At 32.5% G+C, this 27,598-nt stretch overlaps 1 protein-coding gene and 1 long non-coding RNA gene across 2 annotated transcripts in view; one reads left to right on the top strand and one right to left on the bottom strand.

Annotated features, from left to right (window-relative positions):
* The window catches only part of LOC127723058 (smoothened homolog), a 50,236-nt gene that overhangs the window by 21,023 nt on the left and 1,615 nt on the right, over positions 1–27,598 (bottom strand). The window contains exons 2-5 of the mRNA XM_052229496.1: positions 23,454–24,325; positions 17,162–17,374; positions 5,330–5,502; positions 3,726–3,945 (exon numbers count right to left, since the gene is read on the bottom strand). Of these exons, the coding sequence (XP_052085456.1) occupies positions 3,726–3,945; positions 5,330–5,502; positions 17,162–17,374; positions 23,454–23,888 (1,041 nt within the window). The 5' untranslated portion in view covers positions 23,889–24,325. The remainder of the gene's footprint in view (positions 1–3,725; positions 3,946–5,329; positions 5,503–17,161; positions 17,375–23,453; positions 24,326–27,598) is intronic.
* LOC127723081 (uncharacterized) lies at positions 14,692–15,669 on the top strand. The gene is made up of 2 exons (XR_007991849.1): positions 14,692–15,007; positions 15,392–15,669. It is a non-coding gene; the product is annotated as an uncharacterized LOC127723081 (long non-coding RNA).

Consider the following 27,598-nt stretch of genomic DNA (forward strand, 5'->3'; position numbering starts at 1 on the left):
CCTCATTATAGGAAAAGGAAATAGCATTGTACCAAACACTTGACCATAAGTGTATTTATATAAGAGGTGAATTTAGAATTTTCATATCTGACGTAATCTGACAACTTACTTACGTACAATTCAAAGATGTTGTTGGTTGTCGTCACTTTTGAATTTCCAACATTTTTTCACTTTATTATCTTCTAATATGTGCAATCTTTTTCTAACCTAACCATTTCATACCTTTTGGAAACATTAACATGATTAAAGGAAGAGGGACTCCTTGTCATGTTATTTTTTGCTTCATTTTTTGGGGTGTGGGGAGGGGAGGGGAGGGGAGTGGTGTGAAAATTTAAAAAAGAGCTTTTTCAGCATTATTTGTAACTACTGTTCTTATTCTTTTGTCATTTGCTATATCATAATAATTTGAGAATGTTAAAATATAAAAATAAAAATTTGTTTGATAAAAGATGATTTTTTTTACCATATATATAAGTAATGACCATAGGTGATATGTATATATGGGAGGTTAAATTTTAGTGGAACAGAGTTAAAATGACAAAATCCATCTGACTTGTAATGTAGTAAGCAACAAAATAAAAAATTTTGGGGAAAACAAGTTTTGCTCATTGTTGAAGGCTGTATGGTGACCTACATGTAAAGTTATTAATTTCTGTGTCGTTTGGTCTCTTGTGGAGAGTTGTCTCATTGGCAATCATTCCACAACCTCTTATTTTTATAAGTAAAATAAAGAGAGTATGGAGACAAGTCTAATGGAGGGTATTAGATGGAAGAGTTGTAAAGCATGAATAAAAGAAGATAAAGGGTATACGCCAAGTAACAGTAATCAAACAAAACAAAAATAGAGAGGTGATCACAGATACCCCCGCTCGCAGCAACTGAGAGATCATGATTTAGTTTAGTGGTCCAAAACATTCCATTATATAATTTTGATTGAATCAGTTTCAAGGAGTTCTCAATTTATCATATAGAAATAAAAAAAAATTGAATTTTTCCAATAATCATAACAAAACACGCAACTACCATAACTCTGGAAGAGTAAAAGTGAAAACGACGAAAAAATCAAAATTAACCTGTCTTATGTTGTCCAGAACAAATTCCTTTAAAATTTCCATTAATTACTTGTCAATACAATGTGTCAAGCTCTATATCAACCTGAGTCTAGACACATTTATTTTTTGATAAAATATTTGTATTTTATTAACACAATAAATGGGGAATGTGTCCATTGGACACAGATGATGCCCCCGTTTGCATATAATGTTATAAAGGGACATAACTCAAGAACTGTAAAAGTGATGCTACCAAATTTTGTACTTGATCTGAGTTTTGTGGTAATACTGTAAACCGGGAAATTTTCGCGCCGTCTTTTTTTCGCGATTCTCCAACCAAATCTAAATTCGTGCAGTTTTGAATTCGCGATATCCCAGTGTCCTAATTAAGTATTTCTTAATAAATGATTTGGAAAGTAAACAATTTTACATGCGTCGTAAATCAAGTGATAAAATCAAATAGAAATCCTTTTTGTCGGTTCATTTAATATGTGAAAGTAGTTTAAAGTTAATAGTCATGTTTGCTTCTAAAAATAAATACAAAATAAACAAAGAAGAATGACACATTCGAATCATATCAAGAATGATTTAAATGTTGTCAGGATTACTGCTAATTAATTAATCGATTGTTTGATCTGATTAGTCTGCGTAGCATATCATACAATGAGGTAATCCTTGTAAAACTGATTGACAGCTCTTTACATATTTGAAATAATTGTTTATATAACAATATCCGTAATATCAGCTTGCTTGATATTTCTTCCATGTTAATTAGGCTAGCATGAGTTAAATTGTGATTTCTTTACTTACATTGCCTTTCATTTAGAAATAATTTAAAGTTATGATATTCGGAATAGATCTGTGGTGTGTATAACCGGTGTTCTGCAGTAATCTTGTAAATATCCTATTCATATACGTTCATGTATGGTCTTTATCTTATTAATCGGCTTTCCTTGAAATATTCGCAGCTGTTTTATATTTCGTGTTTCAACTCTTACCGCAAAAATAGCAAAAATAAAACTGCTGCGAAAATTTCCCTGTTTACAGTAAGCATTGTGTATACGTTTCATAACATTTAGTTTAGGCAAACTTAAGTTTGAGAACAGAATCGAAAAATCCAGCAATTTTTCCATTTGTATAGGGGCACAACTCTGAAACAGTAAAAGTGACACCACCAAAATTCAAACTTGATCTGGGTTTTGTGGTAATTAGCATTGTGCATAAGTTTCATAACATTTGGATGAGGCAAACTAAAGTAAGAGAACAGAAACAAAAAATTAAGCAATTTTTCCATTTATAAAGGGGCATAACTCTAGAATGGTTAAAGTGACACCTCCAAAATTCAAACTTGATCTGTGTTTTGTGGTAATAAGCATTGTGTATAAGTTTCATAACATTTGGTTGAGGCAAACTAAAGTTAGGGAACGGAAACCAATTTTGGGATGTACGTACGGACAGACGTACTGACGGACAAGGGTAAAACTTAATGCCCCCTCCGCTACGGCGGGGGCATAAAAACTTGTCAAAATGGTCATTCAGGGGCAACCATTCGTATAAGGAGTTGAGCAATAGCAATATATACAGAAAGGTAGATCATTACAAGCTGATCGTATTGAGGTGACAATTTGTTGTCTCTACCTGTTATAAGATTTGAGAAAATAGCCAAAAACTTATATTATGGGGAAGATTTTTTAAAAAAGTTTATGATGAGGGATACCACTGATATTTAAGCAAACAACAATCAATCATTCATGATGAGAAATGTCCACTCTTTTCTACAGCACACATGGACCTTCAGCCAAAGATGAACCAATAATTAAACTTGACACTACAAATTATGTGTTATGTTATACTGGACTGACTAATGACTTTGTAAATCTTGTTGATTGTTTTTCGCTATTAAAAGTTTCTCAACTGCCAAGAACTCCTTATCCGTAAAAGTCATAATTTTTATGGCTACCAATCCCACTAAATCATACTCAGATATAAAAACAAACTCTTTGGTGACGAATTCCTGATATGGTACTAAATTTTTGACACTTCACAAGGTATGCCATCTTATTACGGTACTTCATTTTTTTTTAAATATAAGAATGTCAGTCGACCCTTTAAATCTTTAGTGTCCTGAGTAAATACCCCATTTTTCTTCTTTTTCATTACAATCCAGAGCCAGAAATTAGTGTTTAGTGATTGTCTATGTAAATACCGGTACCTATTTTTGTTCTATTTTGCTTTGGTTTTTTTTCATGTATTTGGAATATATCTGTGATGTTATTTTAAACTACGTGCAGATTATTGGTATTTTTCTGGTGGATGCAGTAAAATCAATTTTCTTAAAAAAAATCAATTAGGTTTGGCCTTACCTCAGAGACAGCTAAACTGACAATAGTTAAGACTAGCGGTATGCTACAGCTGGTGGCCTTACCTCAGAGACAGCTAAACTGACAATAGTTAAGACTAGCGGTATGCTACAGCTGGTGGCCTTACCTCTGAGACAGCTAAACTAACAATAGTTAAGACTAGTGATATGCTACAGCTGGTGGCCTTACCTCTGAGACAGCTAAACTAACAATAGTTAAGACTAGCGGTATGCTCAAGCTGGTGGCCTTACCTCTTAGACAGCTAAACTAAAAATAGTTAAGACTAGCAGTATGCTCAAGCTGGTGGCCTTACCTCAGAGACAGCTAAACTAACAATAGTTAAGACTAGCGGTATGCTCCAGCTGGCAAGATGGAAGTAGGACGTTTTATTGGAGAGATCATCACGTGGAGTACCCAGAGCTTTGAATGTCAGATGCCAGGCATAGGCTAACATGACAAACCAAACAGCACCAGCCATGAAGAAATAGTAGACAAGTATAAAAACAAATGTACAGGATGCTGTTTCTCCTGTCCTGAAAATGAAGAAAAGGTTGGTTAAAGGAAATCAAAGGGGCATAATACAGTGGCTCATTTCCTAAAATGAAGAGAAAAGTTGGTCACTAGGTAAAACAAAGGACATAACACAAGTATGTTGACCTCTAGAAGTATTTAGGTTAATGTGTCTAATCTTTGATCTCATTAACATATATATTTACCCAACATTTATTTTTATTTATATCATAAAGATAATTTTGTACCTTGCTTACTGCAAGAAATCGGCAAATGTGTTCCTGACTTTTGTGCATCTTTAATAAAAATGAGATTCTGATAGGTGCTTTCATTTCTGTATTTTACATTCTTTAACATGTTTAAGCTAGTTTTTCTATATTTTTACCCATTTTTCTATATTCACATGCGGTTCAATCCTCAATATTTATTGTTACGGGTGTAGTGTCCCAAGTATATTGGTAAATAAAAAAATAAACAGCTGCGCCATGAGCGCATGATACGCCCGTCGTCTTGTGTGTGAATTTTTATGCAATAATCATAAATAGTTTCTGACATACGGCACGACATGCGAAAACCCCACCTATTTTTAAAAAACTCAATATATCTAAAATAAAATTTTGAATCAAAACCAAAGAGTATACAGATCTTTAGATTAATATAACTAAGAAGTGTGTAAAATTTTAAGCAATAATCATAAATCGTTTTTGAGATACGGCGCGACATGTGAAAACCCCCCTTTTTAAAAAAATATAAAAAATCAATACCTCTAAAATAAAATTTTGAATCAAAACCAAAAAGTATACAGATCTTTAGATTAATATAACCAAGAAGTGTGTAAAATTTTAAGCAATAATCATAAATCGTTTTTGAGATACTGCGCGACATGTGAAAAACCCCTCCCCCTTTTTTTACAAAATATTCAATAACTCAAAAATAAAATTTAGAATCATCACCAAAAAGTATACAGATCTTAAGATTAACATAACTAAGAAGTGTGTAAAGTTTTAAGCAATAATCATAAATTGTTTTTGAGATACGGCGCGACATGTGAAAAAAAACACACACCTGTTTTAGTTACTAAGTACCGTAACTCAAAAAATTTTAATCTTATTTTCACCAAAAAGTATACAGATCGTTTGACCATCATAAGAAACAACTATGTTAAGTTTCATGAAATTTGGATAAGTCGTTCTCAAGTTACGGTGCGACATGTTTACACCGGACAGACAGACGACATTTGTATACCATAATACGTCCCATCAAAATTTTGATGGGCGTATAACAAGAAAATCTGGTATGATTGCCAATGAGACAACTCTCTACCAGAGACCAAATGACATTAGAAGTCTAAAACTATAGGTCACTGTACAGCCTTCAACAATGAACAAATTGGTAAACACTACTTACAATGGTCCACCTTCACGAATGGTCCCATCACTCTTACAGACAATATCTGTTCTAGCACCACCAGAGAACTGGGCCATCCAACCAATACTGGACAGGAAGAAACATATGTTGATGAAAAATAGGATCAGAGCTGGATACTTCTTCGAATTTTTCCAATCAATCAAAAAAGTTAACTGAAATATATATAGACAATGCCACAATAAAGCAAACGTTATTATATTATTATTTCATTGCATGTTTCGTGTTGTATTTTTGCCTTGTTCTTTCTCTGTCAAAAAAAAGTAAATATAGTAACAGGATTTTCTGTATTTTGAAGGAACTTTCATGCTTGTTTGACCTGCTACGTTCTGTGCCTATTTTCAAATCTATCCAGGACCATAACTCTTGATCAGTAAAAGTTTAAAATCATCAATATCAAACTTGAGATCCATTTTGTTAACAATAATAACATATTTAAATTTGAAAAGCAATAGTGGATTTCTATTGTTCACAAGTTTTTGCATGGAAGCAACATAAACTGAAAGGGCCTTTTTCAAATAAATCAAAGACCATAAGTCCTGAACAATAAAAGAAAAATTGGTCGATATAGAACTTGACCTCCATTTTGTCATCATTAACATCCTATAAACATTGAAAAGCATTGGTTGAAAGGTTCATAAGATATTTCACAGAAACTGTTGGCAGCCGCCAGACCCGTCCGCTGTAGTTCACTATTCTAAAATAAAATACACCAGATAATGTGTATCTTGATAAATGTGCAAAAGGTCAACAACAAAGTAATGTCATGGAATTGTGCATAAAACATCAAAAAAAAAGTGAGAATTAAAGTCAGCTAGATTCTTATAAAGTTAGAAATAAAAACTATATTGTATTGTGAGATATAATGAACTGATCATGTACAGTAAAACTGTCTAATCACTTATAAATACTTTTCATTTACATACAAAGCAACTGGTCTAAGCTAAACCCTTTGTGATTAAGATTTTGTTACAGAGGTTTGGAAAAAATAATAAAATGCTCCGCTGGGGCGCAGCTTGATACGACTGCAGAGGTCGAACCCTGAACAGTTGGGGCAAGTATGGACACAACATTCAAGCTTGATACAGCACTGAATTTGGATTGTAATTAAATATTTGACACAGCATAGGTTTCTGACACAGAATGAATGTGGTCTAAGAACTTAAAATTTTTTAATTAATTTACCTATTCAAACCATATCATTATTATTTGCTTTTATATATAAATCAGAAATAACCAATTTAAAATGGAAAATTTTAAAGAAAAAAAAGGAAAAAAAATCCCCCTCCCCAAATTTTTGAACCCCTGGTACCTTGCAGTACAATTTCAGAGAGATCCATACACTTGAACACAAGTTATTGTCTGGAAACTAGAAAATGCTTGTTTTTGGCCCCTTTTTGGCCCCAAATTCCTACACGTTTAGGGCAATTACCCCCAAACTCAAACCCAGCTTTCCCTTTGTGATATGGAACCTTGCAGTACAATTTCATAAAGATCCATACACTTACACACAAGTTATTGTCCTGAAACTAGAAAAATGCTTGTTTTTTTGCCCCTTTATGGCCCCTAATTCCTAAAATTTTGAGGGAATTACCCCCAAAATCAATCCCAGCCTTCCCTTTATGGTATGGTACCTTGCAGTACAATTTCAGAGAGATCCATACACTTCCCAAGAGAAAATGAAAACGGGATCTATCGGGATCCCAGTCAAATCCCGGTAAAATTAGCGGGATAAGCCGGGATGGGCCTCAGAAGTCGGGATTCCATTCGGGATAAATATCTGAAACTGGGATCCCATTCGGGATATATGTCTGAAACTGGGATCCCATTGGGATATCTGTCTCAAGCTGGGATCCAATCCCAGTTGAAGCAAGATAAATATACGAAACTGGGATCCCATTGGGATAACTGTCTGAAACCGGGATCCCATCTTACTTTAAACAGGGAAACATAAACCAGAATTTTGTGTGGAATTTAAAAAAAATTATCCTGGAAATGTAAAATATATCCTGGTTATAGATTTCTGTGAAAAACCTAAATTTTGTAAATTTTCCTTTTTAAATCAATATATTTTGAATGACCCCACTTAAAACTGGTGCTTTGAAAATTTGGATGCCCTTTTTTAAATGCCTCTCCCCCACTAATTGCTTCTAAAAATAAAAGTTGTCCTCTTTCAATGAAAATTTGAATTATTATTTGAATGCACTTGATAGATCAATTAATGGAAGTAAAGATGAAAAAAATAATTTTCAAAATATTTATATTTGAAGTGTTTTCAGGTTAAAAATAATTAAAAGTAATATTCTGATATGCATTTGCATTCAATTTGTTTTATTTTTTTTTTTTTAGAAAAAAAACCAATAAATTTAAGGAATATATTGTGAAAAGGTGATAAAAAAGGGGAAGTAACTGAAACATTTTTGAAATACACAAATTATTTATGACATAAAGCAAAGGTTATTTGTGTTAATTAACAATGTGTTTGACACCAAAGCTGTCAGGTGAAGCCCTGCACTTAATGGGTCACTTAATTTGACAGTTTACACAGCTAGCTGAACTTCTGTTGATGGAAGAATTACAAATTTTAGTTTGACAGTATTTCAAAGTCAGAAAAATGCCGAGATTTTCGCGATAAAAACGAAAGGGCGCCCGAGAAACGCCAACGGCTGTTTTGCCAGACAAGCTGGATCGTTTCTGATTTTCTACCTGTTGTCCGGCATTTAAATAACATAGAAAAATTATCAGATCAACGATAGGCCAACGATCGACATCGTAAAACCTTGGTTCTCAACTTATGTAAACAAGTCATGACCACGTGGTTTTTAGTAATTGTACTGAACAGTCCGACCCTAGAAAATACCGTCCTAGATAATGCGGCCACTAGTTCATCCGCATGCACCCTGTGCCGATTAAATTAAAGGTTTTTTTTTCCTATTTTTAAAAACTGGCCAGTAATAAATACTTTTATACGACACCCTTGATTTATTTTTATAATACCGTTACGGGGACGGATCAACTTCTGGCCGATATAATATGGGGCGAGATTGTCACCTCGACGTTAGAGTACTCAATAAAAACGTCATCAAAATGTGATTACGCTGTAGCAAAATAGAAGATTCCATGTGATGGTGAAGATGTTTTCAGATAAGTGCATTAAAAATTTAATTTAACATGTGTATATAATGAGATTATAAAATATAATTTATTGAGGAACTATGATTTTTTTATGGTTTTTTTTTTAGCAAATCAACATCAGAAAATCTGAAAGCATAAACCTGGGAACATGCAGATATATCTAATATATATATGTTCCTGCATAAACTGAAAAATATATTTATTTTTAACAACATTGAATAATCTTGTTGTCACATAACAGGCATAACTGGTAGATATGTAAAAATTTAATTGAATTGTGTGAATGGTTATTTGGTGAAAATAATAAGTCGCTAGTTTTTATACGACCGCAAAAAAATTTTGTGGTCGTATATTGGTATGACGTTGGCGTCGTCGTCGTCGTCGTCGTCGTCGTCGTCCGGCGTCGTCGTCGTCGTCCAGCGTCGTCGTCCGAATACATATTGGTTTTCGCACTCTAACTTTAGTTTAAGTGAATGGATCTTTTTGAAATTTGACCATAAGGTTAAATACCACAAAAGGAAGGTTGGGATTGATTTTGGGGGTTATGGTACCAACAGTTAAGGAATTAGGGGCCAAAAAGGGGCCAAAAATGAGCATTTTCTAGTTTCCAGACAATAACTGTGGAACGGTGTATGGATCTCTCTGAAATTATACTACTAGTTTCCATACCACAAAGGGATGGTTAGGATTTGCTTTGGGGGGTTATGGCTCAAACCGTTTAGGAATTAGGGGCAAAAAAGGGGGAAAAACAAGGTTGTCCTGGTTAATGGACAAATACTTTAGTACAAAACATAATTTAAAGCAGTGTAAGGGAGATAAATCAAATACATCATTGAAATTATCTCCCTTACACTGCTTTTAAATTATGTATAAAGTAATGGTTAATGAACAATAAAGATAATCTAAAACAGTGTAAGGGAGGTAATCCAAATACAACGTTTTGGTTACTTCCCTTACACTGCTATTAAATTATGTTTAAAGAAATGCATATTTATAAAGGAAGACCAGTAAAAATATCTGCAAATGTTTTCATCTTTTTTTTTTTACAAAAAAATCCATATGAAAGATTTGACACTATATTTTTATTAATTCTATTATAAAATAGATTAAGTTAGCACTATGGTAAATTTAAATGGGTAATTATGGTTGCCAACTCCATTGGAAATTTGAATTGAGATTATGACCATATCTTGAGGAGAAGAATTTTTTGGGGGGAAAAAGGGGGGGGGGGAATAAAAAGAAATTGTGGGGGGCCAATTTTTTCTCATTTCAGATTTCAGAAATTAAAAAGAATTATTCTTCAAATATTATTTTTTTTCAAATTTCAAATATTGAAAAATTTCAAGAAGTAATCTTTAATTGCACAGTATGGCGCATTAGATTTGTAAAATCTTTGATCACATTTATTTATTTGTTATGCCGAATCTAACTGTGTATTTAGATTTTTAATTTTGGGTCCAGTTTTCAAATTGGTCTACATTAATGTCCAAAGGGTCCAAAATTAAACTTTGTTTGATTTTAGCAAAAAATGGAATATATGAGGTTCTTTGATATGCTGAATCTAAACATGTATTTAGATTTTTGATTTTTGGCCCAGTTTTCAAGTTGGTCCAAATTGGGGTCCAAAATTAAACTTTGTTTGATTTCAACAAAAATTGAATATATGGGGTTCTTTGATATGCTGAATCTAACCATGTATTTAGATTTTTTATTTGTGGACCCCGTTATCTAATTGGTTCATATTGAGGTCAAAAGGGTCCCAAATTAAACTTTGTTTGATTTCATCTAAAATTGAATTATTGGGGTTCTTTGATATTCCAAATCTAACCGTGTATTTAGGTTTTTAATTTTGGGTCCTGTTTTTTAAATTGGTCTACATTGAGGTCCAAAGGGTCCAAAATTAAACTTAGTTTGATTTTAACAAAAATTGAATTCTTGGGGTTCTTTGATTTGCTGAATCTAAACATGTGTTTAGATTTTTGATTATGGGCCCAGTTTTCAAGTTGGTCCAAGATAGGGTCCAGTATTTAAACTTTGTTTGATTTCAACAAAAATTGAATATATGGGGTTCTTTGATATGCTGAATCTAAACATGTATTTAGATTTTTGATTATGGGCCCAGTTTTCAAGTTGGTCCAAATTGGGGTCCAAAATTAAACTTTGTTTGATTTCAACAAAAATTGAATATATGAGGTTCTTTGATATGCTGAATCTAACCATGTATTTAGATTTTTTATTTGTAGGCCCCGCTATCAAATTGGTTCATATTGAGGTCAAAAGGGTCCAAAATTAAACTTTGTTTGATTTCATCGAAAATTGAATTATTGGGGTTCTTTGATATGCCAAATCTAACCGTGTTTTTAGATTTTTAATTTGGGTCCCGTTTTTTAAATTGGTCTTCATTGAGGTCCAAATGGTCCAAAATTAAACTTAGTTTGATTTTAACAAAAATTGAATTCTTGGGGTTCTTTGATATGCTGAATCTAAACATGTGTTTAGATTTTTGATTATGGGCCCAGTTTTCAAGTTGGTCCAAGTTGGGGTCCAAAATTAAACTTTTTTTGATTTCAACAAAAATTGAATATATGGGGTTCTTTGATATGCTGAATCTAACCATGCATTTAGAATTTTTATTTGTGGGCCCCCCTATCAAATTTGTTCATATTGAGGTCAAAAGGGTCCAAAATTAAACTTTGTTTGATTTCATCAAAAATTGAATTATTGGGGTTCTTTGATATTCCAAATCTAACCGTGTATTTAGATTTTTAATTTTAAGTCCCGTTTTTTAAATTGGTCTACATTAAGGTCCAAAGGGTCCAAAATTAAACTTAGTTTGATTTTAGCAAAAATTGAATTCTTGGGGTTCTTTGATATGCTGAATCTAAACATGTGTTTAGATTTTTGATTATGGGCCCAGTTTTCAAGTTTGTCCAAGTTGGGGTCCAAAATTAAACTTTGTTTGATTTTAACAAAAATTGAATATATGGGGTTCTTTGATATGCTGAATCTAACCATGTATTTTGATTTTGGACATTGGACCATAATAGGTAAATTAAAAAAATTCAAGTTCTTAGACCACATTCTTTCTGTGTCAGAAACCTATGCTGTGTCAAATATTTAATAACAATCCAAATTCAGAGCTGTATCAAGCTTGAATGTTGTGTCCATACTTGCCCCAACTGTTCAGGGTTCGACCTCTGCGGTCGTATCAAGCTGCGCCCCAGCGAAGCATTTTATTTATCTTCAGGGGATAAAAAAAGAGGGAGGGTAATTAATTTGATTCCAACTGGCTTCCAATGTATACTGTATAAACATGCAATAATATTTCTATTGAATTTATTGCTTCAAAATGTCTAGAACAATTGATTCTTTGTGGATTTTTTTGATACTTTTAGGGGATTAAATGATTAAATGGAGCTGCCAATTTTGAAAGTAAACGGATTGCATGCAGATTCCAGTTACCTTTACTCAGCAATACTAGTTGGAAGTACAGAGACAGCAAATTTAATTACAGAAAGGAGGAGAGGAGAACTTCACATGTATCCTTTATATCTGACACACATTTTTAATATTATAATATTTGAAACTGAACAGCGAGCATCATTAAGCCATGGTGAAAACTGCGTATCTAAATACAATTAAGACAATGAAATGCTTGAAGGTGTTAGTGAACATGGGGAGGAGGGGTGGGGTGAGTACCATATTTAATTAATGGGTAATTTAACAATATAAGCAGCCATTAAAAATGGCAAACAAGTTTGCTAGTAGTACTAGTATCTATAATTTTGATGGAAGTTTAAGGATCTCAGGACATTAAATACAAGTACATTTTTTTTGAATGGGAACTTGACAGCCATTGAAATAAGATATTAAACATGGCCAATACAATGTAATTCATGCCGCAATGTTTATATATACGTGACAGATTTGATACAAGGGCAATATTCATCTACCTTATAATGAGTAATAAATGTGTATATTCCCTCAGAAAATGCAAAATCGTAGCATTTCGGGAATCCCGCCAAAAGTCCGGGATTCCCGATGTAAATCCCAGTGGAAATATACTGGGATCCCAGTATATTTCCACTGGGATAAAATTTCGGGAATCCCGCCAAAAGTCCGGGATTCCCGATGTACGGGATTCCCGCTAAAAGAGCGGGATCCCAATCAGAATCCCAGTATATTCCAATCAAAATCCCACAATATCCCAGTGGGATCCCAGTATATTTCAACCGGGATTTACATCGGAATTCCCGGACTTTTGGCGGGATTCCCGAAATTTTATCCCGGTGGAATTAGGTGGGATCCCACTTGGAATCCCATCAAAATTCCAGCTGGGATTTCAGTGGGATTCCAGATTTATTTTCTCTTGGGTTGAACACAAGCTATTGTCTGGAAACTAGAAAAATGCTTATTTTTGGCCCCTTATTCCTAAACGTTTTGGGCAATTACCCCCAAACTCAATTCCAGCTTTCCCTTTGTGATATGGAACCTTGCAGTACAATTTCATAAAGATCCATACACTTACACACAAGTTAGTGTCATGAAATTAGAAAAATGCTTGTTTTTTGCCCCTTTTTGGCCCCTTATTCCTAAAATTTGGAGGAAATTACCCCAAAAATCAATCCCAGAATTCCCTTTGTGATATGGAACCTTGTGGTACAATGTCAGAGAGATACATACACTTACACACAAGTTATTGTCATGAAACTAGAAAATGCTTGTTTTTTGCCCCTTTTTTGCCCCTAATTCCTAAAATTTGAAGGCAATTACCTCCAAAATCAATCCCAGCATTCCCTTTGTGATATGGAACCTTGTGGTACAATGTCAGAGAGATCCATACACTAACACACAAGTTATGTCTGGAAGTTACAAAAATGCTTATTTTTGGCCCCTAATTCCTTAACTGTTGGTACCATGACCCCCAAAATCAATCCCAACCTTCCTTTTGTGGTATTGAACCTTATGGTAAATTTCATAGAGATCCATTCACTTAAACTAAAGTTAGAGTGCGAAAACCAATGTGTCTTCGGACGACGACGATGACGACGATGCCAACGTCATACAAATATACGACCGCAAAATTTTTTTTGCGGTCGTATAAAAATTGCTAAAGAATATTAAATGTTTGTCTCAGTACAGGAGTTTAAATTAAACAGGTTTTTTTTTATATTCAAAATACCCAAAGAAAAGGAACAGTGTTATTGCAGTCATCTTTAAAACTATTTTAAAATACAATATAGTTATTATATTCTAAAACTTCAGAAATATTCTGTTCATGCATTTTTAACTTGAATAACTATTAAAATGTACAGTAGCTGTAAAAGGGTCTGAAAACCTTCAAGTTTACAAGGTGATAGAAACAAGATGGGATATGTGAAGTACATACCTGCTTCAATTATCCTGTGTGCATGGCAAAGATATAAAAATATATGATTCTAAAGCATCTTATATATGTTACTGTAAATTCAGAAATTTTGCAATGTTTTAATTATTGTAAATATTGCGACGGAACAGGAATTGCAAAAATAAGAACTTTAATTCAAATTTTGATACCATTTTTTGTATGCAACATTTCCTGAAATTGCAATAATAAACCTCACATTGTTGTTCATTCTTCATGTTCTTCAAAAATCACGATAATGAATGCATGCACAAATTTTTGAATTTACAGTATAGTAAATACAATGTATTTTTTCTTCATTGTATTTGGGACAACTTTACAATAAATCACTACAACTATGAACTCATACACAACCTACTTTTAAAAACAGTATACATAATGTGATTCGTAACGACCCTGCATACCCGAGGTATCCACTTTATGGAATCTACTACCAGGCGTTGGCTCACTTGTGTTTAAATAATGTGATTCAGTTAAACACTCTTAGTAGGGATTTTTCTCTTTGACTGCTAGTGATTGTGAGTGATTCACTCTGACATATCTCTCGCTATGACTTATAGATATAATATCACTTAGTTATAAAAAAGAATCAAAGACTTAATTACTGTGTTTGAACGTTTCTGATGTAGTTACATCCAGAAGTGATTCAAAAGCAACAAATGAAGGTACATCCAGAATATGCAACAAATAAATAAAGTGTTACTGTAGTTTATTAGTCCTTAAGGGTATCCCAAGCTTAGTAGTCATTGCTTCGGTACGGACGTTACTGTAGTTTATTAGTCCTTAAGGGTCATTGCTTCGGTACGGACGTTACTGTAGTTTATTAGTCCTTAAGGATATCCCAAGCTTAGTAGTCATTGCTTCGGTACGGACGTTACTGTAGTTTATTAGTCCTTAAGGGTATCCCAAGCTTAGTAGCCATTACTTCGGTACGGACGTTACTGTAGTTTATTAGTCCTTAAGGGTATCCCAAGCTTAGTAGTCATTGCTTCGGTACGGACGTTACTGTAGTTTATTAGTCCTTAAGGGTATCCCAAGCTTAGTAGTCATTGATTCGGTACGGACGTTACTGTAGTTTATTAGTCCTTAAGGGTATCCCAAGCTTAGTAGTCATTGCTTCGGTACAGACGTTACTGTAGTTTATTAGTCCTTAAGGATATCCCAAGCTTAGTAGTCATTGCTTCGGTACGGACGTTACTGTAGTTTATTAGTCCTTAAGGATCTCCCAAGCTCAGTAGTCATTGCTTCGGTACGGACATTACTGTAGTTTATTAGTCCTTAAGGGTATCCCAAGCTCAGTAGCCATTGCTTCGGTACGGACGTTACTGTAGTTTATTAGTCCTTAAGGTTATCCCAAGCTCAGTAGTCATTGCTTCGGTACAGACGTTACTGTAGTTTATTAGTCCTTTAGGATATCCCAAGCTTAGTAGTCATTGCTTCGGTACGGACGTTACTGTAGTTTATTAGTCCTTAAGGGTATCCCAAGCTTAGTAGCCATTGCTTAGGTACGGACGTTACTGTAGTTTATTAGTCCTTAAGGGTATCCCAAGCTTAGTAGTCATTGCTTCGGTACAGACGTTACTGTAGTTTATTAGTCCTTAAGGGTATCCCAAGCTTAGTAGCCATTGCTTCGGTACGGACGTTACTGTGGTTTATTAGTCCTTAAGGGTATCCCAAGCTTAGTAGTCATTGCTTCGGTACGGACATTATCTTATCCATTGATGAATTTAAGGTGGTACCTAACACTACAGGGAGATAACTCTGTAAAAATCAGCTAAACGTTTTAATTACGTTGTATTGTTAAGGAAATATTAAGCTTCTCAATGATCAAAATTGGTGTTTGTCAAACTGCTATATAACCAATGAAATTTTTCTGATAAAGTGGTTGGTTCAAATTTTTTGAAATTTTTATATTTTTGTCAAAGGTTCAAAGTAAACATTTGGTCAAAATTTTATGAAAATTAAACGAGCCAAATTAATATTAGTCAAGGTGTTGGGTACCACCTTAAATATTATTAAAAAATTAACGTTCCAATTCCCTCAAAGTTAACCTTATTTGTCTTTTCTTTTTAAATCTCTCTTGGTCGTTGAGTTCCTCATGTTTGCCAATACTTATACATTTTTGGCTTTCAGATTTTTCACTTTGAGCGTCCTGATGAAGTTTAATCTCGAGAAGCTTGTTTATGATCATAAGATAATATTCAAAAGTAAATTTTGTAAAAAAAAAATTCCATTTTTTCAGTATTTTACTTATAAATGGACTTAGTTTTTCTGCCAGGAAACATTACATTCACTCTGTGGTTAAAGTTTTTGAAATTTTAATAACTTTCTTAAACTATCCTGGATTTCTACCAAACTTGGACAGAAGCTTGTTTATGATCATAAGATAATATTCAAAAGTAAACTTTGTTAAAAAAAAAATCCATTTTTTCCGTATTTTACTTATAAATGGACTTAGTTTTTCTGCCAGGAAACATTACATTCACTCTGTGGTTAAAGTTCTTGAAATTTTCATAACTTTCTTAAACTATCCTGGATTTCTACCAAACTTGGAAAGAAGCTTGTTTATGATCGTAAGATAGTATCCAGAAGTAAATTTTGTAAAAAAAAATCCATTTTTTCCGTATTTTACTTATAAATGGACTTAGTTTTTCTGCCAGTTAACATTACATTCACTCTGTGGTTAAAGTTTTTAAAATTTTAACAACTTTCTTAAACTATCCTGGATTTGTACCAAACTTGGACAGAAGCTTGTTTATGATTAAAAGCTAGTATCTAGAAGGAAATTTTGTTCCATTTTTTCCATATTTTACTTATAAATGGACTTAGTTTTTCTTCCAATTAACATTACATACAGTCTGCAGTTTAAGTTTTTAAAACATTTATTAGATTCATAAACTATCCTGGATTTTTACCAAACTTGGACAGAAGCTACTTACAATCAAAAGATAGTATAGAGAGGAATATTTTTATTAATTTTTTTCCTCATTTTTGTTGAGCCTGTGATTAACAGCAAAAAGTAGGCGAGACACTGGGTTCCGCGGAACCCTTACGAATTTTTAACTTTATCACCATAAATGTACGCTACAGAAGAAAACATACTGAAAAAGATGTAGAGTAAGGGAGATAACTATTTAAAATCACTGGTTCATTTGTGTCAACCATGATGTAAGGGAGATAACTCTTTAAAATCACTGGTTCAATTGTGTCAACCTGACAATTTGTAAATAATGTGTCTTTCTTTGCCAAAATAATTTTTCTTTAATTTAACCTACCACAGTAAACAGTGTACACACTAAACATATAGAACCAAACACAGCAATGATAGCATGGACTTGATCATGTTCCTTGTCTGTGTATAGTGGATTCTGACACTGGACGCCACATCCCTCTGCATAGTCATACCAGCTCTCAGAGTCCTCGGTTCTGACCAAAGGAGATATACAGGATCCATCTGTGTTGAACTCTAATGAATCATATGCTTGTGACTGAAATGGAATAAAATAGTTAGACTTAATAAATGATGACAAATAAAAATAAAATCTTGATGATTTTACCCCAATCAATGTGTGCTTGTATTACTTCTACATTGGTCCTCTATTGTTTGTGCTATTTATAAACTACCTTCCCTTATGCATTGAAAATTGTGAAACAGACCTATATGCTGATGACACCACTCTTCATTAATCAGGGAAAAACATAGAAAATATACATGATGATGTTCAAGAAGATTTATACAGGGTTGAATAGTGGTGCAAAATGAATAACATGTTCATTAATGCAAATAAAACAAAATGTTTGGTTACTGGAACAAAGCAGAAACTATCAATTCAGACTTATCAACCAAACTTAATAATAGATTCAAAAGTATTACAAAATTCTTCATGTGAAAAATTATTAGGTGTTAAAATTGACAGCACACTTAACTGGAGAAATCAAATTGACCAAGTTTGTGCTAATATATCATCCAGAATATACCTCCTTTCTAAAATAAAGAAATTTTTAGACATAAATGCAAGGAAAACATATTACAATGGGTATATTCTGCCCCTGATTGACTACTGCTGTATTATTTGGGGTGAATGTAAAAATGAAGGGATAGCAAGAATTTTAAAACTCCAAAAAAGGGCAGCAAGATTAATTCTAGATGCAGTTCCTTTATCCCCCTCAGCCCCCTTATTTAAAGAACTTGGGTGGATGACAGTTGACAATAGAATAAAATACCACAAATATTTACTTCTATATAAATGTATGCGTATGGAAGCACCAATGTACCTAGTTCAAAAGTTTAAACTGAAATCAGATAATAATCCTTACTCCCTGAGAGGCGTCACTCAAGGTAATCTGATAGTTCCTAAGCCAAAAGCTGAGCTATTTAAGAAATCTTTTGTTTATTCTGGATCAGTGTTATGGAATGGACTACCAAACAAAATGTGTAAAGCTCAAAACACTTATACTTTTAAACAAAGTATCAAGAAGTACTTAACACAGTCCTGATAAGATTATGTTTTCTACAATGTATTTGTATATTCTTTTATTTATATTTGTATTTGATTTTTTGACTACATGTACATCTTGAACAGCATGAACAGCCTTATATCTTATCATGTTAGTAATATTACATTGAACTAATTGACTGTAAATTAACTATGTGTAAATATCTGTTTTTTGATTGTATTGTAATTTGTATGTGAGGGCCTCAGGGAAGATTAGTTTATTGTAACTAACTGAGTTTACCCTCTTTAAATAAAGAATTTATTATTATTATTATTATTACATCATTTGGTCTCTGGTGGCGAGTTGTCTCATTGGCAATCGTACCACATCTTCTCATTTTTATATTGTACCAAGTCAGTCTATCTTGACAATGCGTTGTTTATCTTTTTATTTGGAAGGAGTTGGGTGTTGAATGTTGGTGAAGTCTATTATAAATTTTTGGTAATTCCTTAGACCATTATCCTTTTTATGTATTATTAACATCTAGCTATATATATATAGACATCTAAAGGTCAATATACCTGAGGGTGTGGATTGGGGCAGGGGTTCCTACATTTTCTATCTTTAATTTTCTAGACCAATTTTCTCTTTTTCTTGATTAATTTTGCAAAATATTCTCTATTCTATATAATTTAGCACCCCGTTATTCTCTATTCTTTATCATTTTTGCCTATTTTTCTCTATTCTTTATTTTTTTTGCCTATTTTTCTCTATTATTATTTTTTTTGGCCTATTTTTCTGTGTCATTTATTTTTTTGGCCTATTTTTCTCTATTCTTTATGCCCTTTACTCTGCACTTTGTGTTCATTATTCTCTATTTAGTATACCCCATCCAGACCCTCATGCAGTCCTCAAGTAAAAGCAATGGTTCATAAAATATAAATAGATGTATCAAGCTCTAAATTTTAATCTAAAAAGTTGTAAAAATAAAATTTATAAGAGACTTTCAAAGATTTACTACATGTAGTTGATACTGCTAAATAATAGACCTTCACAAAAAGAGAACTTTATTTATGCAAATTTTGGTTTCTGTTGTGAGTGTGATAAAAATTCAATTTTCATTAATATCTTTTCAATCTGAATCTATATTTACAGGTAAATTTCAAATATAATATTTTACCTATTATAAATTTTTTATTTAAATGTCTTTTAAGATCACAAAATACTGGCATTATTGTATTTAAAAATAGCCATGTTACTATAATGTGTATATGAAGCGCTGAACCAAACACACCATTGTAAAAATATGAGTCATCTTCCCAAACATTGTAACTGGCATTTAAATCTTTGGAAAAAGACATTTTAAAATGCACTTGAAAACATAATGATACTTTACAAGGACTTTTCCATTTTTTCTTTGTGTTAAGAATTTTCTCAACCTTTAAACTATGCTTATAATCAAAACACTAAGTATAAATTAAACATGTTACATCAAAAGTTACTCAGAATTTATTAAAACCATGTGTGATTTTGTTCTTTCCTATACTTTGAATTCTTCAATATACAAGTGTACAATGAATGTAATACAATGTAAAAATTCAGCTGATGGCAAAATTATAACCACATGGTTTATGAAATAAATGTTCAGTAAGATAGGATAGGTTTGACAGGTGTGTTTTGAAAAGTTCTTAGCTACTGAATGTGTGACTGATTACATTTTATAATAAGAAAATGATACACAGGTTTTAATTTTAGTGTTTCACAATCAATTTCAAATTTTTAAATAATTCTGAATATTAATATTTCATTTTTCCACAACAAAAAATGTATTATAATCATATTTGATTTTTTTTCCCATGCATATGCAGGCATGAATATCTGTGATATTGACATGCATCATCGCAGCATGTAGCGTTTGTATAGGTTACGAAAGTAGTTTCTGCAACATGGTCTATGGAAATGTAAAAAAAAAAAAAATAAATGTGGATAGTGTCCACATGTGGACACAGATGATGCCCCGGCTTGCATATCATATAGTTATAAAGGGAAATAACTGAAGAACAGTAAAAGTGACGCTACCCAAATTTGAACTTGATCTGAGTTTTGTGGTAATAAGCATTGTGTGTAAGTCTCATAACATTTGGTTGAGGCTAACTTAAGTAGAGAACAGAAACTAAAAATTCAGCAATTTTTCTATTTGTAAACACGCATAACTCTAGAACGGTTGTGTATAAGTTTTATAACATTTGGTTCAGACAAACTTAAGTTAAAGAACAAAAACGAAAAATTCAGCAATTTTTATGTTTATAAAGGGACATAACTCAAGAATGGTAAAAGTGTCGCCACCAAATTTCGTACTTAATCTGTATTATGTAGTAATAAACATTGTGTATAAGTTTCATAACATTTGGTTGAGGCAAACTAAAGTTAGAAAACGGAAACAAAAAATTTTTACTTGATCTTAGTTTTGTGGTAATGAATATTGTGTATAGGTTTCATAATGTTTGGTTGGGGCAAACTTAAATTACAGAATGGAAACTAAAAATTTTGCAATCTTTCGATTTATAAAGGTTATCAATAATGGTTAAAGTGACACTACCCAAATTCAACTTGATCTGTGTTTTATCAGTGGAAGTCAAAATTAAACATTGCATTGTATAAAGCATTGATTGTAGTTGATTCAACTATAATCATGGACAAAGGAAGATAACTCCAATTTTTAAAATTACTTGATATTTAGAAGAAACTAAAAATTTTGCAATTTTTCCATTTATAAAGGGGCATAACTCTAGAACGGTTAAAGTGACGCCACCAAAATTCTAAATTGATCTGTGTTTTGTGGTAATAAGCATTGTGTATAAGTTTCATAACATTTGGTTGAGGCAAACTTAAGTTAGAGAACGGAAACTAAATTTTTAAAAATTTTTCCATTTATAAAGGAGCATAACTCTAGAACGGTTAGAGTGACCCTACCAAAATTCAAACTTGATCTGTATTTGGTATTAATAAGCATTGTGTATAAGTTTCATAACATTTGGTTGAGGCAAACTTAAGTTAGAGAACGGAAACTAAAATTTTTTTAATTTTTCCATTTATAAAGGGGCATTACTCTAGAATGGTTAGAGTGATCCTACCAAAATTCAAACTTGATCTGTATTTGGTGGTAATAAGCATTGTGTATAAGTTTCATAACATTTGGTTGAGGCAAACTTAAGTTAGAGAATGGAACCTAAAAATGTTGCAATTTTTCCATTTATAAAGGGGCATAACTCTAGAACGGTCAAAGTGACGTCACCAAAATTCGAACTTGATCTGTGTTTTGTGATAATTAGCATTGTGTATAAGTTTCATAACATTTGGTTGAGGCAAATTCAAGTTAGAGAATGGAAACCAATTTTGGGATGTACATACATACATACGTACAAGGGTAAAACTTAATGCCCCCTCTGCTACGGCGGGGGCATAAAAATTTTAACAAACCAATCACATTTAAGTATTTGCAGATATGCAAATCATAATGAATTATTTTGATATATTTTCCATTTTTATATACATTTTTATTCAGTAAACAATGACAGCAGATAATGGCATGAATGGTGTAGTCACTTGTTTAAACCATGGAAGTATTATATTGACAGGAACTCCAACGAAAAATTAGCACATTCCCATCCCACTGATTTCTTGAAGAAAATAAAAGGTTCCGACTCAGTTTGTCAAGTACGTGATAACTCCTTTGTGGGGTATCTGCGATGCCGCCTTCGCCTGTTCTGTTAACTGAAGCTGGTCTTATCACGTGATTTGGTATCGAGTGTCTTATCTACCTACCAATGTAAATAAACACGGAAACTCCCGTGATTATTTGCGAATCGCCAAAGTAATAACGACACCTGTTTCCGTTCAATAAATAAAGACAAAAGCTGGAAAGATCGAAAAAATCGGTCCATATTTAACAGAATGACATAAGAAAATTAACTGCATTCTGAAAGAGGGCAAGCTTATTTTTAGTTTTGTTTAATATGTTTTAATCATTGAAACTTGGAAATCGGGAAATATCCGATATCAAAAATTACATGTACTTAAAGTCGGGTGTTTGCGGAAAACAATGTGATGCACGTGTAGTGTGCCGGATGCTGCCGGATAGCTTAAATTTAAGTTTTAAGGTTGTTAATTTTTATCGAATGTTACAAAAAAATTTATTGTTTTCTCTATCGTCTCAATTTGAAAAATGTTATTAACGTACGTATTAAACAAATATGTTTTAAAGACTAAAAGAGCTTTATAATTACACGCACGTGATGACATCTACATAGCAATATCAGGTTACGAGACAGATAAATTGTTACACCTTTTATAAAAAGTCCAAAGTTGTAAACAAACCTTAAACATTCAACCTAGTCCGAGATTACTCTGACGTCTGACAGATTTTTTTTACGAATGGCATTTATTAATTCTGGATCGGCATTTAAAGAAATTTGGTTTTTTTGTTGTTTTTTTGTTGTTGTTGTGAAAACAGTCACGGGGATTTCGTTTCTTTGTATTTGTTTTTACGCAGCAAAACCGGAAAAACTGACATGGCCGGTTAATGTCGTTTCCTTGACAATTAAGTACACATCCTGTTATTTCGGTATGTTCTGTAATTACGATCAATCACGAGGTTCCAAAAATTTGATCGGAACCCATGCATCCATATGACATGTCGAGTAAATTAACAAATACTTAACGATTTTGCGGCATCGCACTATAAACGTTTGAAGTCCGCTTGTTGGAGTTCCTGTCAATATAATACTTCCATGTTTAAACATAAAACATCATAAATTTAGAAATGGTATGATTTAGTACCTCATTAATTTAGGTGATTTTTGTGCAATAACATTTTACTACATGTATTACAACATGTATTATAATTCATCACACAATTCTTTGATTTATTTTCTAATATTTTTTGGAAACAGAATCCCATGCTTTTCTAAGCTCACCACACAGTAAAATTTGTGCAAAAATATGGACAAACAATGCTAAAATCTAAAAAAAAAAACAACTACAAAAAGCCTTGCCATGCAAGAAGTTATTGCTTAAATGTAAAAGATTTCTATACATACAATGTACATGACATACAACATATAAACTTACCGGACAACCTGTCACAAAATGACTTTCATCACAGTCTAAGAAATCAGGCCAGGCTCCATGGTAAATTTCAACAATTTTACATGGTGATTTTATCTTCTTACATAATTCTTTACTGGGCAACTCTACCTTCCCGACTTCACATTTAGGTAAATACACTGAACAAAGAAAGGGTTGCACCAATGACCAGCATTCAGGAACATATTTTAAACCTTCCCACAGTTTTAATTTCTCATTTACTGAACTTAATGTTGAAGAATCTGCAAATTCCAGCGATGTTTGAGTGAAGGTTAAGGTAGCACCAAGACATGAAGTTGTATTTCCAAGCGACTCGCAAGTATAGGATGTTGTATTTTTGTAACAAGTCTGACCAGATGAAATATCTACTATTAAAAGTAATAATAATGCTGCCTCTCGGAACACCATTTTGGAAAGCATTGAAGTGAAAATTCAAAGACACAACAATATGAAACAATACATTAAAGCTTTAACATGTTTAGAAGAATTACTTTTACTAAAAAATTGTCATCAACACCATAAAATCTTTAAAAACTGGCATTTCATAGAGTGTATCTAGAGATAATTTGAGTATCCAAGAATATTAATCTTTGTGCTTCGTTTCCATACTAACAAGACTATCATTGATTCCGATTGGATAATGTGTTCATACAAATGATCATGGAACATGTGTTTGATCTGTTCCATATAATATTGCAAAATTATTATTGTAGTTCTTCATCTGAACACTGTGACGAGTCAATGCAAGATGAACAGTATTGGACCCAGCTGTTTCTCTGTATGATTGTTACAAGTAAACACACGTTGGGATGAAAGCAGGCACCATTCTCCCATCCTCCAGAGATTCTCTACGGTACCTGTAATAGAAATTTGTTATTACTATAAGATACTGCAAGATCTAAATTTTACAGGTAAACATTACCACGTTTTTAGCACAAATCTAGGTGTTGGTTTTCTCTATGAATTGTTTTACATTTTGACATGCCAGGGACTTTTATAGCTTACTATATGGAATGGGTTCTATTGTGTTGCTCATTGTTGAAGGCTGTATAGCGTTTAGTTGTTTAAATTCTCATCCTTTGGTCTCTTGTAGCAATCATAAAACATCTCCTTGTTCATACATGTTATATGTTATTCAGGTCTCAGACAGGGAATGTCACATTATATACCCTGTCTGAAACCTGAATTACACATATATATTACGGATTACCCCTGCCTTAATGTTTTTTTCCAGTACCACATAGTTGTCAAACATTCACCATGCAGTACATATATTTTCCGCATACACAAAGGATTTTTTATTTTGCTGTGAAAAAAATTCTATCGTGTATGCAATAATTTGTAATAACAATTTAGGACATTAATTAAGTATTTGATGTGTAAATCGTGTGATTTTAAATTAAAAACGTATTATTGACAGATACATGTCATTATTTTCCCTCTGTGATCCTCTTACGTTCTTTAAGTGCTCTGTATACTATAAGTTATCTACGTTCATATCCATATCTACGGATATGAACGTAGATAACGAATTTATCCCCGGTCTTAGTCTAAATCTGGCGATTTTTAGAGAAATTCGACCACAAAGTTTAACGTGAAAGCAACGTTTTTTTCATTTTTTAAATATCTTTTATTGAAATTTCGGAATTTGCCATTTTTTTAACGGGGTGTAGGGTACTACCTTTGGTAGAACCCTACATGTAGACAAATATAAGACGTTTTTAAACTAGAGACAGAGAAACTGAAATGGGTCGAATTTGGCGCGCAATGTTGTGAGAGTTACATCATAAACGGTGTGACGTCAACGTGGGTCATTTGCATAGCTAGGTCAGTACTTCCATTCATTGACAATGTGGCTGCATAGTGATGCATTTACTAAAATGAGTGCAAATAATCGATATAATAAGATAAAATCGTTAGTGGATTAAGTATTTAATTATACAGACATCATGGAAAATCTACAGAATTCGATATTTCATAAGGAACAACCATGGAACTAAGGAAAACGCGCGTGAAATTCCCCGATGTAATGGGTAGCAACGTCCGGGGATATGGGTTAGCAACACCCAGGGGCTATGGGTTTTGTAACGACGTGCGTTAACCAATCAAAATCCTAGAAATATACTAAGCCGGGGATAAATGTAGCTTAAGATAACGTCACATACATGTAGTTACATTGTACGTCCATGATGATGAAGTAGTGAGGTTCCAATTGGGGTAAAAAACGTTGTATATACCCTGGCAGTTTCCTGAATATATAATGACATCTCTGTGTTGTTATCCAATCACAAAACTGGACACATTTGTAATTCGTAATATATATGTATGTATATCAAATTAGATGCAGATGCCTATCCTTCATGTTATTAAGATTCTAAGCTGGGAAATACAGCACAAAAAATACTACGTGACAAATAACAATAAAATAATTGTTTTACTTTATGATAATGGCATTGAAAATTGTTTCAAAGATGAAACTCGCTAAAAGTTTTCAAATTGGTTCCTTGACTCAAAAACAAATGGAAGTTAAAATAATAATTGGAAAACAAAGTAAAACACATACATGACATATTTGTCAGAAGGAACCAAGATTGATAAATATGGAGAGAGCCATTAGTAAGTTAGTAACCGAAAAAAATTATGAAAACCATCAACGGTCAACTTTATTTCAGAAGTTGCAAAACCCAACAATTTTAATTTGAATAAATTTACAAATTTATAAAATGCAGCTCATCAATTGAAGTCAATGTTATCATGGTTATTGATGTAATTAAATTACTAGATCATCTAATGGTATCATCTTTTCTTTATTATAATTTTCTTACCTGCAATTTTAGTATATAAAAAAGGATTTTAAATTTATAAATCCACAGAAAGGTCATGTGATATTCTTTTAAACTATATTTGTACAATATAACTGTGCTATCATATTAAATTACAAAGCAAATAAAATCTGGTTAATTTTCAATAAGTCTAATTCAAATGTATCTGTCGGAATTGTTGCAACAAAGAGAGGAACATATTTAAACAATTTTAAATGCTATTACACCCACTAAAATATCAAATTTCAAAATCATAAGAACTTTTCTAAAGAGGCCAAAAAATTGACAAGTCGTTCATCCAAAAGCAGGCTTTAATCAACTATCATGTCTATAATGCAAAATTTGACAGATTTTATGAATGAACTTCTCTTTAACCTTTGACCTTTCAATATGACACTTAAATAGATATAATTACTAATTGACTGATTGCCAAATACTTGGTGCCTCTGTGTTATGACCTTTTTGTGCACTTAAAAAAAAATTGTCATCATTACGTCAATTTAAATTGTTCTAATTGTTTAAGAAAAGAGACATAACTGAGACTTCAAAGTCTTCAAGCTGAATATATGAGAAGTGAAAGCATACATATAATTGGGTCTGGATGGGTCTACTTTTCTGTATTCTCCATATTTTTAGGTCATTTTTCTCTATTCTTTATAGTGTTTGCCCATTATTCTCTATTCTTTTTATTTAAGCACCCCATTATTCTCTATTCTTTCTATTTTAGCACCCCATTATTCTCTATTCTTATTTTTCTGCCCTTTTTTTTCTCTCAATTCTTTAATTTTTTTTGCCCATTTTATTCTATTCTGTAAACCCTATCCAGACTTTCATATAATAGATCACCTGGTGAAAATATGCCATTTCGATATATATATATTTTTCTTTCATTGTAATTGTTTGCTTATTGGTAGATCTTATTTAGTGGCATTTTAGTTGGTTTTGTATTGATAAACATTTTTACCGATTACAGTTTATAATTATGAAAGTTTAGATCATTTATAGCAATAAACCCTCTAGCGTGAAAATTTGGCCATGTTGACTTACTTGTAGATCTTATTTATCTTAATTTTTTTTAATTTTTTAAAGTTTTTCTCTAACTCCTATAGTTTCTGACAAAAATGGATACAAATCATCATTCAGGCGAAAAAACTTCTATGAGGAGTCAGTTGACAATTTCAGTCGTGATGACTGATTTGTAGATCTATCTTACATTGCACAGAAGATTTTTTACTTTTTTAGTGTTTGTCTCTATCTATTAGAGTTTACTTGTGCAAACTTCATAGATGGGAAACAAAAATCATCTTT

The sequence above is a fragment of the Mytilus californianus genome, unplaced genomic scaffold (assembly GCF_021869535.1).
Source record: "Mytilus californianus isolate M0D057914Y unplaced genomic scaffold, xbMytCali1.0.p SCAF_13, whole genome shotgun sequence".
Lineage (NCBI taxonomy): Eukaryota > Metazoa > Mollusca > Bivalvia > Mytilida > Mytilidae > Mytilus > Mytilus californianus.